The sequence below is a fragment of the Chroicocephalus ridibundus genome, chromosome 7, assembly GCF_963924245.1.
Source record: "Chroicocephalus ridibundus chromosome 7, bChrRid1.1, whole genome shotgun sequence".
NCBI lineage: Eukaryota > Metazoa > Chordata > Aves > Charadriiformes > Laridae > Chroicocephalus > Chroicocephalus ridibundus.
In genome coordinates, this window is record NC_086290.1 from 54,945,289 (window position 1) to 54,962,005 (window position 16,717).

General features: G+C 66.9%; 2 protein-coding genes across 3 annotated transcripts in view; both read left to right on the plus strand.

Moving 5' to 3' along the window:
- SEZ6 (seizure related 6 homolog) lies at positions 1-15,521 on the plus strand. 2 transcript variants are annotated; one of them, XM_063341856.1, is made up of 17 exons: positions 1-201; positions 8,096-8,671; positions 8,744-8,877; positions 9,549-9,741; positions 10,022-10,207; positions 10,282-10,450; positions 10,804-10,970; positions 11,052-11,246; positions 11,734-11,872; positions 11,950-12,146; positions 12,223-12,417; positions 12,501-12,692; positions 12,772-12,969; positions 13,055-13,093; positions 13,198-13,318; positions 13,401-13,503; positions 14,804-15,521. In XM_063341856.1, exons 1-17 carry the CDS (start codon positions 135-137, stop codon positions 14,834-14,836), a joined length of 2,904 nt encoding a protein of 967 aa, XP_063197926.1. In that variant the 5' UTR covers positions 1-134; the 3' UTR covers positions 14,837-15,521. The 2 variants fall into 2 exon arrangements, with proteins under 2 accessions (XP_063197926.1, XP_063197927.1); XM_063341857.1 differs by having other exon boundaries at positions 14,820-15,520.
- Positions 15,522-16,199: 678 nt separating this feature from the next.
- Positions 16,200-16,717, plus strand: part of PHF12 (PHD finger protein 12) — a 32,508-nt gene continuing 31,990 nt past the window's right edge. Inside the window, exon 1 of the mRNA XM_063340870.1 lies at positions 16,200-16,678. Coding sequence (XP_063196940.1) covers positions 16,613-16,678 — 66 coding nt within the window. The 5' untranslated portion in view covers positions 16,200-16,612. The remainder of the gene's footprint in view (positions 16,679-16,717) is intronic.

Below are 16,717 nucleotides of genomic sequence, written 5' to 3' on the forward strand. Positions count from 1 at the left end.
TACGGCGAAGGAGGGTGGGGCGCAGGCCCCCCCCCCCGTCCCCGGGATTGGCGGGCGCCGCGCTCGGAGCGTTACGGCGCGGCGCGGCCGTGCCCGCAGCGCGGAGCTGTCCGCGGTGCTGACCGCCGCCGGCCATGGGCTCGCCGCCGCCCGCCCTGCTCCTGCCGCTCCTGGCCGCGCTGCTCCGCGCACCGGCACACGGTAAGGACGACCACCGACACCCGCCTCCCAACGCCCCCCTGCCCCTCCCCCCCCCCCCCCCCCCCCATTCGGATCACCCCCCCCCCCACCATGCACACCAACCACCCCCCGGTACCGGTGGCCGCAGCCCCCGCTCCGTCGCCGCCAAACTTTGCCAACTTGCGCTTGCCCCCGGTGCGGCGGGGACGCTCCCCCTTCGTTCCCCCACCTCCGTGAAGCGAGAATTCCTCACCCTCCCGCCCCGCCACCACCCCGTTATCCCCCCCCACCCTCCCCCCCCCCCCCCCCGGACACGGTGGCGCGGGGAACGGGAGCCGCCGGGGGCGCGCAGAGCGGTTTGTAGTCGGGCTGGTGCAACGCCGCCCGCGGCGGGCTCCGGCGACGGCCCCTCCGCCGGTATTACCGGCGGTGTTGGGGCGGGGGGGGAATGGGGGCACCGCTGCACCGGTGGCTGGGCAAGCACGGCACGGCACCGCCCGGCAGGACCTGCTCCCCCGGCTGCCGAGCCCTTCAAGCCACCCCCCGGTGGGCTGCCACCCAGTCCGTCCGTGCAGTCCCCACCGTGGGGCTTGGGGGCATTGGGAACCGAGGCCCTTCCCCCCCCACTGCCTTGCTTGGGGTGGCCCCTCTGGCTCCAGGGAGGGTGTTGGGGAGATGCAGGGATGGCGGGTGTTGGCTCTTTCCAAGGAGAACAGCCAACACCCAGCTCAGCTCGTTGGCTTGCCACCCATGGGGCACCCATCGACACCTTGTGGCTTCGGTGCCCCAAAAAACAGGATTGGGGACCTGCCAGGGTCTTGAGATGCACCAGTGGTCATGCCGACGGTGGACAGCATGCACAGGGCAAGGAGCAGGTGGGGGTCCGGTGGGATGCGGGCGGTGGGACGCAGGCTGCCGGCACGGCTCAGCCGAGCTGCGGGCAACAGCCATGCCGGGAGTTACATAAACTCCCCATCTGGCAGCCGAGCCCAGCCGGGGAACGGCACCATGGCCCTGTGCCCGCTGCTATTCCCGTCTCGTTCTGCCACCTGGGGCTGCTGCTACAGCCCTCTTGCTTGGGGGGGGAGTATGGGGACCCTCCACAGGGCAGTAAGTGGGGTAAGACCATGGTACCTCCATCTCCTGCCCTGCTGGGGAGGGCAATGAAGCTGGAGGGGGGGTGTGTGTGTGTCCCTGGCTCTGTCCTGGGAGCAGAGCCCTGGGCAGGGCAGGCTTCCCCCGAGGGAGGCTGGTGCTTACCCTGTCAGTTTAATGATTTCTAATGAGCAATTACCTCTAGTCAGTCCCCTAATTTCTGAATATCAATAAAGTTAATTAAACTCTGCATGTGCATTTCCCAGAGTGTTAGAGGTAGGGATGCCCTGGGAGGTGTTGAGATCTTCCCAGGGCTGGGAACTGTGGGGTCTTGTCCACCCTGTGCCCCACTGTGTGCTGAAAGCTGCCTGTGGGCATCACCCACCCACTCCCTGTCCCCCGTCAGGCAGGGCTCCCAGCCCAGCACCCCAGTTGCTGTGCACCACCACCACATTCAGTGTCACTGTGGCCTTGATTTGGTATCGGCTTGGCCTGGTGCATGGTGGGGATGTGCCATGGGTCTGAGGGACATGGGGATGGGGGTCTCAGACCCCTCACCTAGGCCAGGGGGGATTGGAGATGCCTCCTGGGTGGTGGCAATGCAGGTGGCCTCTCTCCTGCCAGCCTGTGCCATGCCTGCAGGCCTGTCCCAGCCGTGGGGCACCTCCATTCCCAGTCTCCACAGGGGTTTGCCCCAGCAGAAAGTGGGATCTGGGCCACACAGCGCTTCTGCAACCAGGGAGCACAGTGCCAGGCATGGATCCATCCACTGTGCCCCGCTACACCTCTTTCTTCCCGGCTCTCCAAAGCCGTGGCAGGCCTGTTTTTTGCTGGGGGTGTGTGTGTGTGTGTCATCTTCACCACGCTGCAAGGAGCTCCTTGTAATTTAGGGTACTGGCAGCATGGCATAATGGGAAGCAGCGTGGGTCATGGCAGGGGGCACGTGGCCTGGCTGTGTCCCTTGAGCTGTGCCGTGCCATCCCAGTGTCAGCTGGATGTACCACGCCCACGGGGACGATGCGTCTGGGGGACATGATGTCCCTGGGGATGTGGGTGCTGGTCGGGGTCTCGGTGCGCAGAGGGGGCTGGGGAAGGAAGCAGACGTCTGCTACGGTAATTAACAGCGTGTGTGCTCGTCCCCTGCGTGCCTCGGAGGAGTTCATCACCGCCACGCTGCTGTGCCGCCAGGCCAGGATTATCTGGATAATGCTCTTAAGCCAGAGGGCGGGAGGGCAGGGCTGCCCCATGGGATGCAGGGTGCAGGCTGAGCCAGCCGCCTCCCCCGTCCCCTGTGGAGCCTGGTCGCCTACAGGGCCGGCTGCGGGATAGTGCTGGCAGGGACGGATTCGGCACATGGTGCTGTGCCGAGCAGGGCTGCCAGCCCCAGGCGTCGTGTAGCCACCACGCAGAGCTGAGCGATGGGAATATGGGGGGAAATGGGGTGCAAAGGAGCCTGGGCAAGGGCACCCCCAGGTGTGGAGCAGTGGAGGGACCCACCCTGTGCCACCCGGGGGACCCCAGGACTGGCGGGGGGCTGAGCAGGACTGTGTCTCCTGGGGTGGAGGCTGGGGCTGACCCCGGGCTGCCGGGGCCCCCCGTGAGCATGGGCAGGCCCCGGGGGAGGCGGATGAAGTTGTGTCTCCGGCGGCTCCGGCGGGAGAGGATAATTTCACCTCCAATCAATTCTTTAAATGCGCACAATTGAAAGATTGCCTTTGAAAGCTGCCTATAACCAGGGAGGTAATGGATTCCCTCCAGTCGCAGGCAGCAGCTCGGGAGCGGTGGCATCCTTTCCTCCAGCTGCCAGGGAGATGGGGCAAGCCGGGGATCCTTGGATGCCACAGGCATCCTCGGGTGGGTGAAGGGGCTGCCTGGACCCATTGGAAGCAGCTGGGGATGTCTCCATCTGCCTGGTTCCCTGCCAGCGTGTCCAGTGCTGAGACCTGGCACCGCTTGCCGCATCCTCCGGGGCATTGGAGGGTCCCGTTGGCTGGGGTTGGGAATGCGCTCAGTCCCCCGCCTGCGGAAGAGGCGGCAGGAGCTGGCCTGCACCCTCGTCGTGCCAGCGGGGGTTATTACATATATAATTTAAATTCAGTAACGAGCTGTGCTGAAGGGATCAAATATTAATCAGCCACGAGAGCGCTGCTGTGACCCTGCGAAAATGCAGAGAGGTGCTTGAAATGCCAGATCATCTGGCTCTGGGCAATATGTGGGGGCGATGCTGGGGCAGGGTGGGCTCTGGTGGTCCCCAGCTGCCCTGGGATGGGGGGGTTGGGGGGGTGAGATGGGAAGAACGTGGCCGTAGCATCAGCCCTTGGTGGCTTACAGAACCGGATGGTTCATCCCGCACGAAAAGCGGTGTTGGGGCAAGGTGCGGGGTCCGCTGGCAAGGGGATGTTCATGTTGAATTCCCGGGGGGCTGGGAGCAGCCGGGATGCCGGCTCCAATGGAAGCAGGCGGTGATGCTCCGTGCTTCCCACCCGCTGGGAGGGAATGGTGTCTGCGGGGAGGATGACATGGCTGAGCAGCCCAACGTGGAGCCCGACAAGCAGCTCTCGCTCCCCTCCCGCAACCAGATTTGAATTACCGAGGCTGGCAGAGGGAAGGGGAGCCAGGGGGGCAGCATGGCTCCGCTCTCCCCGCCTGCCTGCGCCAGGCAGGCACCCCCAGCACCCAGGGGTGCCCTGCGGGCTGGGTGCTCCCTCTGCCACCCTGGATGCCCCGTGGTGGTGAACAATACGGGGTCCTAGGGGAGCCTGGAGCTGGCGCAGCGCCCTGTGGGGAGGTGGCACCCATGCTGTGGGTGGCACGTGGTGGGTGCTGGCCGGCGGTGAGGGCTCCATCGCAGGGGATCCTGATGCAGGGCTCGGGGGGCTGGTTTGGGTGCTGCTGCCGGTGCGGGGAGGGGGAACGTGGCAGCGCACGTCTCCAGCGCTCGGGTCCGAAATAGCAGCAGACATGCAATTTATCACCGCCGCCGCTCAGGGAAATTGCTGTACAAACGCATTAGCTCCGCAGGGCGAGCGGGGGAAGCGGGATTACACGGGCCGTGGGTGGTGAGGAGGGGACGGGGGCACTGCTGGCACCCACCGGGTGGGGAGGGAGGAAAGCCCTGGGGATGGGCACCCTGGTGCCCGCCAGGCTCTGCCCTCGCGCCTGCCCGGTGTCGGTGATGCTCGGGGCTCGGCGTTTGGTATGTCAGCCGGCGCTCGGCCGCCGCCGCCACGATGCTCCAGGGAACCGGTTGCGGCGACATGTGACATGTGTCAGCGGGTAAATGACTGTTCAATTCAAGGAGAATCGCAAAACATACAAGGTCAAACGCTTCCCCGCCAGCGCCGCCATGAATATTAAAGCCAGGCTCCTCCGGCAGCCGCCGGGGCTGGCAGCCGCGCTCACCGGTGGTGTCCCTTCCCCCTCGGCTGCTCTGCCAGCCCCGGCTTGGCCGTGGGCATCTGGGCCAGGGTGGAGGAGGCCACGGGGCAGCAGGACCTGGGTGCCCGCTGGTGCCAATGGGGTGCCCAGCTTGCCTTGCCGGGTGCCAGTGGGCTGCGCCGGCGGGTTGACCGGGTGGCATGGTGAGCAGGGATCTGGCTGCGCAGCCCTGCCCGCGCCCTCACGCTGCCTGCGTGCGCCTGCCTGCGCTCACCCACCCACTCCTGCTCGCACCCATCTGCCTGCACCCACCCCCCACCCCCCCCACCCGCGCTCTCACACCACCCACCCGCACCTGCCTGCACTCGCACGCTGCCTACACCTGCCCACCCACCCCGGTCCCTGCCTGCTCCTGCCCACGGGGTCTTCCCACCTGGAGGCAGGCAGGTCCCCCATCCCTCTTGGGGGTCCCCATCCCCAGGGCCACCGGGGCAGGGGACAGAGATGGGGATCTGGCATCAACCGGGCACGTCCCCCCCCTGTCCTGTGCCCGTTGGGGGGGGGGGCTGGGGGTGTGGGAGCAGGAGTGTGGAGCCAGCTGCCTGACAGCTCATTCATCACGGCTGCCGGCCCTGGCCGCAGGGGCAAAGCCAGATTGGATTTTAAATTGGAAAATAAACCTGGACTCCTGCGAGCCCCAAGCCCTGCCCTCCCCCTGTGCCAGAGACCCCTGCCTGCCCAGGCTGCCGGCCCCCTCCTACAAATGGGGAAACTGAGGCACAGAGCACCAGCGTGCCACGGGGTTGTGATGCTCCTGGGGCAGCTGAGGGCCCTGCCCTGTCCCCTCCGCTGAGCCGGGTGCTGCGTTATTGCTTTCTTGGCGGGCGGCATCGATCGGTGCTCCCCAGGCGGCCACATGCTGCCTTATTTATTTATTTGCGACAGCAGGCGGCATTGATTCCTGCCGGGGGGGGTGGCCACCCGCCGCAGCCGGATTAGTCTCCGGCCTCTTCCCAGCTCCGGGCTGCCACTAATAGAGTCCTGCCCGGCAAAGCCGATGGGAGGGATTAGGACCCTGGCCCGGCTGCGGGCACGGGCATGTGCCACGTATGCTGAGGGGTGCCGGTGGGTACCTGGCTGGTGGGGACTTGACGGTCCCTTTGCAAGGGTCGGTGCCCACCCTGAGCCCTGGAGGGTCCCTGCTGGGTGCCAGGGCCCGGAGAGGTGGGTGCTGGGTAGCGGGGTCCCATGTTACAAGCTCCTGGTCACCTTGGGGACACAGGAGGGACACAGCTGTGGCACGGTCACTGGGAATAAGCTGCTTAGAGACAGCTGTGGAGGTGGAGGCCCTAATCCTGTGGTGCTCGAGGGGCATGGGTGGCAACATCTGGGAACCTGCTGCCTTCCCATGGTGCCCCGAGCATCCTGCATCCCCCAAGGACCAAGAGCATCCCTGGTTCTGAGAATCCCCCGATGCCAGGAGCATCCTGTGGTACCCAGAGCATCCCCTGGTGCCAGGAGCATCCTATGGTACCCCAAGCACCACGCAGAGCCCAGGACAGTGCCCGGTGCCCAGGCACTGCCCAGCCCAGGGTGCCACACACCCAGATGGGACCTGCTGTAGGAGTCTTGCCACGGTGTCCGGCCTCACCCGGCAGCCCCGATGGGAACCACCCTGCTTCCCAGCACTCCGGGGAAGCTGGGACCACGGGCTCGGGGGTGCAGAGTGCCGGGGTGGGCATCTCTGCCCCAGCCTTTGCTGCGCGGGGTGGCCATGGTGGCTTGCAAGCAGCATAGGGACCGGCCCCGAGTACTTATCTGTTATTAAAGCCTACAAGAGATTTTGGCGCCCTTCAGTATAAACTCATTAACTTTTATGTTCTTATAAATGGATCCTATTAAAAAATAATTCTGGCCTTGCTGGGGGGCGAGTGAACCTTTCGGAGCCGGTGCGGCTGGGTGCTCACCCCCCTGCCGCGCTGCCGTGCCCAGGGCATGGTCACCATCCCGGGGCGGTGAGGACACAGGGTGGGTGGCAGGGTGGTGGGGATGCCTGGCAGCACCAAGCAGCTCTCCCTACACCACTCAGCCAAGCTAATGTCTCTTAATAGTCCCTTAAAAGTGGCAGTCGCAAAGTAATTAATCTTCGAGGGGCCCTGCCCTGCTACGGATCGGTATAATTACCCGGTAATTGGCAGTATCGTGTCATCAGCGCCTGTGCACAGCGGCGAGACGTGCCCACGCGCTATCCCGGCCTCACGCCCTGCACTGGGCGACGAAGGGATGCTGAGTGCCACTGTGGCATCCCCGTCGCGGTGGCATCCCCCCCACCATGGCACGGTGGGGCTGGGGAGCCGAGACCCTGGGAGAGGGGACCGTGCGATGCCACATATGGCAGGGAGAGGTGCTGGCTGGCTCATTAGCGCTGATTAAATTTTTTTTTTTTTTTTTTTTTGGGTATAAAGGCCGTAAATGGCTGGGCTGGGCACGCCGGGGATTTGCTCAGAGCCAGGGGGCCGTGGTGGGGGGCGTCCCCTGGGCTGCAGGTGGGAGGTGGGGAACGCCGGAGGGGAGGGGGACCCCAGCAGATTGACATTGCCTGGGGACAGCCTGGCTGGCAGGTGGATGGAGAGAAGCTGAGCTCTCGCAGACTCGTTGCACTGGTGGCCTGGAGCTGGGTCCCAGCATTCAGTGGCATCCCCGGTGCAGCCGGTCACAGCAGCCGTGGCAATCACCCGCATGTCCACCCCACAGGGATGTGGGGTCCTGGGGGACTCTCGGCACAGGATGGCCACCTCCATGGAGATGGGACAAACTGTGACCAGCGACACACAGCCCCAGGGCTGTCCCCACCAGGGCTGGGTCACGGGAGGGGTGGGCACCCTTAACGTGGCACAAGCTGCAGCTGTGCATTAATTAGCCAGGGCTTAATTGCCAGGGCTGCCCCAGTGAAGGGTATGCTGGGGTGAGGCATGGCAGGGTCCCACTGCACGTGGTCGATGGGCTTGTTTGCCGTCCTGGTTTTGGTGCAGTGCTGGTGTGCAGGGAAACGTTAGTCCTTGGGTGGCCCGTGGGGAAGTGGTGACCCATGGGGAAGCACTGGTCTCCAGAGCAGCATCGGTCCCCAGTGCGGCACAGGTCTGTGGCACGGCACCAGCATCGCTCCGCAGTGCAGTATTGGTGCTGCATCCATCCCTGGCGTAGCACCAGTCCATGTCAAGGGTCGGTCCTGGGTGCCACATCGGGCACAGCATTGGTCCGTGATGAAGCATCAGTCCCTGGTGCAGCACCGGTCCCCAGTGCCGCACCGGTCCATGATGCAGCATCTGTCCCTGGGGCATCACTGGTCCGGAACAAAGCGTCAGTCCCAGGTGCAGCACCATCCCATGGTGCAGCATCAGTTCATGGGTCCCAAGCACCTTATGCTCTCTCTTCCCCCAAGGCTTCAATGGGCTGGCCAGGAAAGCTGGGGAGAGCGCTGAGGCCGAAGGGGAGCCGACGGCGCTGCCCACGCCGGCGGAGCGGGAGGCAGAGGCTCGCTTCGTGAGCACGGCGCCCACGCTGAAGATCCTCAACCACCACCCGCTGCTGGAGGACCTGCTGCACGAAGCCTTCCTGAAGAAGGACTACCTGGGCCAGGCTCCGTTCCTGCCCGCCGGTCCTGGTCCCCTCCTGCCTCTCGATGCCCTCCAGCCAGCCCCCGGCCCCCCGGCCCCCGAGCCACCCCCGCGCACCCCCGCCCTGCCCAGGGCCGCCTTCCCCACTGACCCACTGACCACGCCGGCGGGGCGGCCAGGGCCATGGGGGGAGGCATGGGGGGCCGTGCCGGCTGCCGACACCTCGTGGTCCCCCGCCGGGGTGCCAGAGTCGAGCCCCGTGTCACCCAGCCAGGCACCCGTCACCCCCAGCACATCCTTGGGACCCCCCACCGGGGCCACCATGGTCCCTGGGGATGAGGAGGAGACCACCACCACCTCCACCATCACCACCACCACCGTCACCACGCTGCAGGGGCCAGGTGAGCAGCGGGGAGGGAGGTGGGGGGAGTCGGAATGAAGCAGGGCTGAGTCGGGGTCTCCTCTGTCACCAGCCCCCTGCAACCGGACGCTGGCGGGCCCCGAGGGCTGGTTGGTGTCCCCAGAGCCGGCTGGTGTCCCCTATGATGGCAGCCTGGACTGCACCTACACCATCTCCGTCTACCCTGGCTATGGTGTGGAGCTCAAGGTGAGCTGGGGTCTGCGGGTGGGATGGGGTACCAAGTGCCCACAGGCAAGTGTGGCACGTCCCCTGCTCCAGGGGCTGCGCGGCCACGTAGGGATGCAGCAAACACGTGGTCCTGCCTGTCCTTGTTCCTGTCCCCATGTCCCTGAGCCAGGAGAAATGGCTCAGGGCATCGCCCACCCTCGGTCTCGAGGGCAGGGATGTGGATGCACGGGCTGGTGGGATGCCCCAGGATGTCCCGTGCCCACCGTCTGCAGCGGGGCAGCACCGTGGCTCGCCAAAAGCCAGCGGCGAGCAGGAGGCAGCAGCTCCACGGTCAACCCCTGCTCCTCCTCCTCATGCAGCAGCGCTCGCCAGTGCCGCTGCTCATCACCACGCAGCACCGCTTAATTAACGTCATTAATAGCAAATTGCTCCAGAGCACTGGAGCGCACGCCTGGCTGTCGGCGGGGCTGTCGGTGTGGGCCCGTCTGTGCCGTGGCGCTCCGGTGGAGCCACCGGCTGGGCCCTGCCGCTCTTTGCGCGGCGGGATGATTTACGGCGCTGCTAAGCGTGTTTGAAAAGCGCAGACAAGCTCCAGCACACTATCGACCGTGGGCAAGCTGCCCGAGGACTGGTTCCGAGCCGGGTGCCGGGGCCATGCCAGGGTGGTGACACCTAGCCGTCCCCCGTAGGTGCACAACATCAGCCTGGCGGAGGGGGAGACGCTGACGGTGGAGAGCGCGGGGGGCCTGGAGCCCACCCTCCTGGCCAACGAGTCCTTCCTGCTGCGGGGCCAGGTCATCCGCAGCCCCGCCAACCTCCTCACCCTCCGCTTCCAGAGCCCCCGGCCACCCAGCCCCGGCTCCTACCAATTCCACTACCAAGGTACGGGGCAGCGCCCGCCGCCGGCACCCCCGGGGGGTTCCCCCACCGGCACGATGCTAATTCGGAGCATGGCGATGCACGGCGGAGTTAAGCGGGCACAGAACATTAATGGAGAGCTAATTGGCGTGAGCAATCATGGGCTCATTTAGCATCATTACCGGCAGTGATAGGCACCCTGTCACCCAGGCCTCCAGCACCCAGGCGCTTGGGAGGCGGGTGCTGGGTGCGGGGGTCCCAGGGAGTCTGTCCCCCTGCCGGTAACTCCGCCGCCTGTCCCCAGCCTACCTGCTGAGCTGCCCCTTCCCGGCACGGCCGGCTTTCGGGGAGGTCTCGGTCAGCAGCCTGCACCCCGGCGGGGACGCCCGCTTCCGCTGCGCCACCGGTTACCAGCTACAGGGTGCCCAGCGTCTGGTCTGCCGCAATGCCACCCGTCCCTTCTGGAGCACCCGCGAGCCCCTCTGCCTTGGTAAGCACTGGCACCAGGGGGACGTGGCACGGCTGGTGTGGCACAGGTGGCCGCTGATGGTCCCTCTCCCACAGCGGCATGTGGTGGGGTGGTCCGGAACGCCACAGTGGGATGCATCATCTCGCCCGGCTTCCCCGGGAACTACAGCAACAACCTGACGTGCCACTGGCTGCTGGAGGCACCCACTGGTCACCGCCTGCACCTCCACTTCGAGAAGGTCTCGCTGGCAGAGGATGATGACAGGTTTGGCCCCGGGGCAAGGGGAAGTTGGGGGAGCGGGGGCACCGTGGGGCAGCCCCGCATTGGGCACAAGGCCATATTCAAGGATGGGTGCCATTGGCCGAATTCAAGGATGGGCGTTGCTGGCCATATCCAAGTATAGATGCTGTTGGTCATGTTCCAGGATGGGTGTCGTTGGCCATGCTCAAGTGTGGGCACTGTTGGCCATTGGCCACGGTCAAGGATAGGTGCTGTTGGCCATGTTCAATGAAGATACTCTTAGCCATGCCCAAGGGTGGGTGCCATTTGTCATGCCCAAGGGTGGGTGCTGCTGGCCATGGCCGGTGCAGCACCCTGCCCCGGCCATGCTTTGGCAGACTCATCATCCGCAATGGCAACAACGTGGAGGCGCCACCGGTGTACGACTCCTACGAGGTGGAGTACCTGCCCATCGAGGGGCTGCTCAGCACCGGGCGCCACTTCTTCGTGGAGCTCACCACCGACAGCAGCGGGGCCGCTGCGGGCATGGCGCTGCACTATGAGGGTATGACACTGGGGCGTAGGGGGGCACCTAGCCATCCCTGTGCCCACCTGGCCCTCACAGACCTTCACCCTGTGCCCGCAGCCTTCGAGCAAGGGCATTGCTACGAGCCCTTCGTCAAGTATGGGAACTTCACGGCCAGCGACCCCCGGTACCCTGTGGGCACCACGGTGGAGTTCAGCTGCGACCCCGGCTACACACTGGAGCAGGGCTCCACCATCATCGAGTGTGTCGACCCCAATGACCCACAGTGGAACGAGACGGAGCCGGCGTGCCGTGGTGGGCACCGGAGACGAGGGGCCAGGGAGGCTGGAGATGGGGGTTCTGTGGGTGCTGGAGCTGGGGGTTGCTGCAGATGCTGGAGGCAGGGATGGGCCACGATGGATGCTGGAGCCACCATGCTGTGGTGGGTGCTGGAGCTGAGGGACATGGTGGGAGATGGTGGGTGCTGGAGCCGTGCCTGGTGGATGCTGGAGCCAACAGGGATGGTGGATGCTGGAGCTGAGGTGCTTAAGTGGGTGCTGGAGCTGGGGATGGGCTACAATGGGTGCTGGAGCCACCACACTGGGGTGGGTGCTGGAGCCGGAGCCAACAGGGGTGGTGGGTGCTGGAGCTGGGATGCTGAAATGGGTGCTGGAGCTGGAGGGCTTTGGTTGGTGCTGGAGCTGGGGGGGCTGCAGTTGGTGATGGACACTGGGTGGTGGGTGCTGGTGGGTGCTGTGGCGAGTGCCCCCGTGGCAGTGCCAAGCCCGGCGTGCCCCTGCAGCGGTGTGCAGTGGGGAGCTGACGGACGCGGCCGGCGTGGTGCTGTCACCCAACTGGCCGGAGGCGTACGGCAAGGGCCAGGACTGCATCTGGGGGCTGCACGTGGAGGAGGACAAGCGCGTCATGCTGGACGTCCGCGTGTGAGTGCGGGGGCAACTGGGGACGGGGGGACAGGGGGGTCCGTGCACCCCACGCCCTCATGGCCCTGCCACCCCAGGCTGCGGCTGGGCACAGGGGACGTGCTGACCTTCTACGACGGGGATGACCTGACGGCGCGCATCCTGGGCCAGTACACGGGCGCCCGTGGCCGCTTCAAGCTCTACGCCTCCACCGCCGATGTCACCGTCCAGTTCCAGTCCGACCCTGGCGCCGGCGCCTTCGCCTATCGGCAAGGCTTTGTCATCCACTTCTCCGGTGAGCCCTGTGGTGGGATGGCAACCCCGGTGTCCCTGGCGTCCCCGCCACCCTGCTCACCCCACTGTCCCCGCAGAGGTCCCCCGTAACGACACCTGCCCCGAGCTGCCAGACATTGCCAACGGCTGGAAGACGTCCTCGCAGCCGGAGCTGCTCCACGGCACCGTGGTCACCTACCATTGCTACCCCGGCTTCCAGCTGACCGGCACCGATCTCCTGATGTGCCACTGGGACCTGACGTGGAGTGGCGACCTCCCCTCCTGCGAGCGCGGTGAGCGGCACCCACCAGTGTCCCCCTTGCCCCACGGTGTGTCCCCAGCAGCCACTGTCACTGCCGGTCCCTCCCGCCCGCAGTGACCTCCTGCCGGGACCCCGGGGATGCCGAGCACAGCCGCAGGGTGGTCTCCAGCCCTAAATTCCCAGTGGGATCCACCGTGCAGTACGTCTGTGACAAGGGCTACGTCCTGGCGGGCGCCGGGACCCTCACCTGCCACGACCGCGTCGCAGGGGGACCAAAGTGGAGCGACCGTCTCCCCAAGTGCATCCGTGAGTCGGGTACCCCCTCCCTGGGCACATCTCCCAAACCGGCGGCGGGGGCTGACGCCATCGTGCCCCTGCCCCGCAGCGGAGACGTACGAGCCTTGCCACAATCCCGGCGTGCCGGCCGGCGGGCGGCAGAGCCCCGAGCGGCGGCTGTACCCGGCGGGAGCCACCTTACGCTTCTCCTGCACCGCTGGCCGGGCGCTGCTGGGCGAGGGCAGCCTGCGCTGCCTGCCCGGGCACCCCTCGCGCTGGAGCGGCTCGCCTCCCATCTGCAAGGAGGGTGAGAGCACCCCCCACCCCAGCGCCCCCCAGCACCCCTCGCCACGCCGCTTCTCACCACTAACGCTGACTTCTTTCTTCTCCAGCCTCCTACAATGAGTTTTACAGCAACCGCAACCTGGACGGTAAGGGTAAGGGTTTGCCAGGGCAGCCCGGGGTGCTCATGGGCACCCAGGGGTGCAGCCGATGTGGGGTGCCCCCTTGGTGAGCCCCCAACTCTCCCGGATAGCCGTGGCCAAGGCCGTGCCCTCAGGGATGGCACTGGAGGGCACCAACGTCGCCATCGCTGTCTTCCTGCCCGTGCTGGTGGTGGCCCTGCTCATCGGGGGCATTTACCTCTACTTCTCCAAGTGAGTGGCCGAGTGGCCTCCGTCACCCCAGGGGGTCCCCACGGCCCCCCCGCTGCCCACCCCAGCTGCCCTCTCCCCACAGGCTCCAGGGGAAGCCGGCCCTGCAGCTGCCCCTCGCTGGCTCCCACCCCTACGACCACATCACCGTGGAGTCGGCTTTTGACAACCCCACCTATGAGACAGGAGTAAGTACTGGTCCCCCCAGCCCCCCCAGCCGGGGCTGGGCACCCCAGGGACCCTGCATCGCACGGCCCATGTGTGCCAGGGGCTGAACATGGGGTGGGACAGACACGGGATGGGGTCGTGCACTCCAGGGACCGTGCATGGGATAGGACATCCCTCCAGGGGCCACACAGGGGATGGCGTATCAATCCAGGGACCACACATGGCATGAGATATCCATCCAGGGACTATGCACAGGATAGACATCCAACCAGGGGCCATGCATCAGACGGGACATCCATCCAGGGACCACATCATCATCTGAGACATCCATCCAGGGACCACGCATGGGATGGGACATGCACCCCCAGGCCCATCCGTGGTCTGGGATGTTATGGGACATCCATCCAGGGCCCAAGCATAGGATGAGACATCCATCCAGGGACCATTCATGGGATGGACATCCATCCAGAGACCATGCAGGGGATAGGACATCCATTCAGGGACCGCACATAGGATGGGACATTCATTCAAGGACCACACATAGGATGGGACATCCATCCAGGGACTATGCACAGGATGGACATCCAACCAGGCACCATGCATGGGATAGGATATCCAACTAGGGACTGCACATTATCTGGGACATCCATCCAGGGACCATACATGGGGTGGGACATCCATCCAGGGACTGCACATCATCTGGGACATCCATCCAGGGACCATACATGGGATGGGACATCCATCCAGGGACTGCACATCATCTGGGACATCCATCCAGGGACCATACATGGGGTGGGACATCCATCCAGGGACTGCACATCATCTGGGACATCCATCCAGGGACCATACACGGGGTGGGACATCCATCCAGCGACTGCACATCATCTGGGACATCCATCCAGGGACCATACATGGGGTGGGACATCCATCAAGGGACCATACATGGGGTGGGACATCCATCCAGGGACTGCACATCATCTGGGACATCCATCCAGGGACCATACATGGGGTGGGACATCCATCCAGGGACTGCACATCATCTGGGACATCCATCCAGGGACCATACACGGGGTGGGACATCCATCCAGCGACTGCACATCATCTGGGACATCCATCCAGGGACCATACATGGGGTGGGACATCCATCCAGGGACTGCACATCATCTGGGACATCCATCCAGGGACTACGCATGGGATGGGACATGCACCCCCAGGCCCATCTGTGGTCTGGGATGTGCCACCAGGGCCCCACGGGGTGGGTGATGCCCCGTCCCTGTCCCAGGCACCCTGTCGCACCACCGAGTGTCCAACCCCTCGCAGTCTGTTTTCTTTGCAGGAGACGAGGGAGTATGAGGTGTCCATCTAGGTGGGGGCAGCGTGGAGCTGGGCGCCGCAGCCACCCCTCCCGGGCCCCCCCCGCGCCCGCCGGCCCCCGGCTCGGGCTGGAGACACCTCTCCCAAGGGGACTCAAGCCGAGTGCTCGATGGGGGCCACCCGGGCGCCGGCCACCCCCTTGTCACCCCCAACCCACCCGGACCCCCGTGGGGTCTGCCTGAGCCCCGTTGTCACCCACCCCCCCGCCCCGGGCTCACGGGGTGCTGAGCCAGCGGGGGTCCCCCAGCCCCATCCTGCCGCCCCCAGGGGCACAGCAGCTTCCCCCCCCCCCGGTGGAGGAGGGACCCGGGCAGGGGCAGCGGGGACCCCCCCAGGTAAGGACAGTGCTGCAGTGGGGAGAGAGCAGCGGGACGCCCCGGGGAAGCGGGGGGGGGCAAGGGGCCTGGGTGGCCATGCGGGTGTCCCCCCCACCCCTCGCCCGCCCCCAACACAGGGTTTACCCCCCCCCGCACCCCCGTGTGTCCCCCCCATCGCCACGCAGGGACGTGTCATGTCCCCCCCCCGTGCCCCCAGCATGCGGCGTCCCCACCCCCGCCCCCCCCGCTTGCTTCGCCCCCCCTCCTCGCCCCCACCCCGGGGCGTCCCCTGCGCCCCCGGCGTGTCCCCCCCCTCCCCTCCCCGCACGTCCCGGCACCCCAGCGGGGCCCGATCCGGGGGGACGGGGCCGGGGGGGCAAGGGGGGGACGGCGGGCATGGCTGTGCCCCCCCTCACCCGCCGCGGCCCGCCCGGGCTGGTGGTCTCGGCCCCGGCCCCCCCCGCCGTGCCCCCTCCCTCCCCCTGCTCTGGAGAGGATTCCCCCCCCCCGCCCCCATCTTTTGGTTGTTTCATTAATAAAAAAATGGTGTTTTAGAAGAAGCGCTGGCGTCTTCCTCAGCCCGGGATGGGGGGGCACCCCCCACTCCCACCCCGCCCCGCCCCGCCCCGGGGTGCCCCCCCCGCCCCGTGTCACCCCCCCGCCTCCTCCTCCCACACGCTACGCTGGGGGTGGGGTGGGGGAATGGTGGTGCGCGCTGCCCCTTTAAGGGGCGTGGCTCCCGCCGGAATGACGTCACGCGCAGGACACCGCCCCGCTCCCCGCCGTCCGTGCCGCGCGCCCCCTGCCGGCGGGCGTGTCCCGCCGTCCCGCCCCGCCCTGCGTCGTGACGTCACCCACGGCCACGCTCCCCCCTCCCCCCTCCCCCCCCCCGCGCTCCGTTCCCGGGAACGTGCCGGCAGCCACGCGCCTGCGCGGGAAGGGAGAGGGGGGCGTCACCGGCGTCGCGCGACTCGGCGGGAGGTGGCGGGAGGTGGGAAGCGGGGGGAGGGGCGGCGGCGCGGGGCCGCGCCTGCGCGCTGGGCGCGGTCTGCGCGTGCGCCGTGTGCGCGGCGGCGGCGGCGGGGCCCGGAGCGTCGGCGCCGCCTCTGTGTGTGTCTGTGTGTGTGTGTGTGTGCGCGCGGCGGCGGGCGAGGGGCCGCGCCGCCCCTTCCCCTCCTTTCCCCTCCCTTCCCGGCATGGCAGCGGGCGCGGGGCCCCCCGCAGCCGCCCCCGGGCCCGGCTGGAGGAGGAGGAGGACGACGGCTAAGCCGCAGCGGCCCGTGGGCTAGGCCCAGCCGCCCGCCCCCTCCTCGACGCGGAGCCGCCGCCGCCGCCGCTGAGGGGGCCGCCTCCCCGCCCCCCCCCCCCCCCCCCCATCTCCCCGCTTCGCTCCCTCTCGTCGTGGGGGGGCTCTCGGGGCCGCTCCCGGGCTGGATGAATGTGGGAGAAGATGGAGACCAAGACGATCGTCTACGACCTAGACACCTCCGGGGGGCTGATGGAGGTGAGGGCCGGGCCGCGGAGCGGGGAGTGGGGGTGGGGG

Coding starts and splice junctions, on each gene's coding strand:
- SEZ6 (XM_063341856.1), top strand. CDS start 135: ATGGGCTCGCCGCCGCCCGCCCTGCTCCTGCCGCTCCTGGCCGCGCTG. Junction 10,208..10,281: donor CCGCGAGCCCCTCTGCCTTG/GTAAGCACTGGC, acceptor CCTCTCCCACAG/CGGCATGTGGTGGGGTGGTC. Junction 12,418..12,500: donor CCTCCCCTCCTGCGAGCGCG/GTGAGCGGCACC, acceptor TCCCGCCCGCAG/TGACCTCCTGCCGGGACCCC.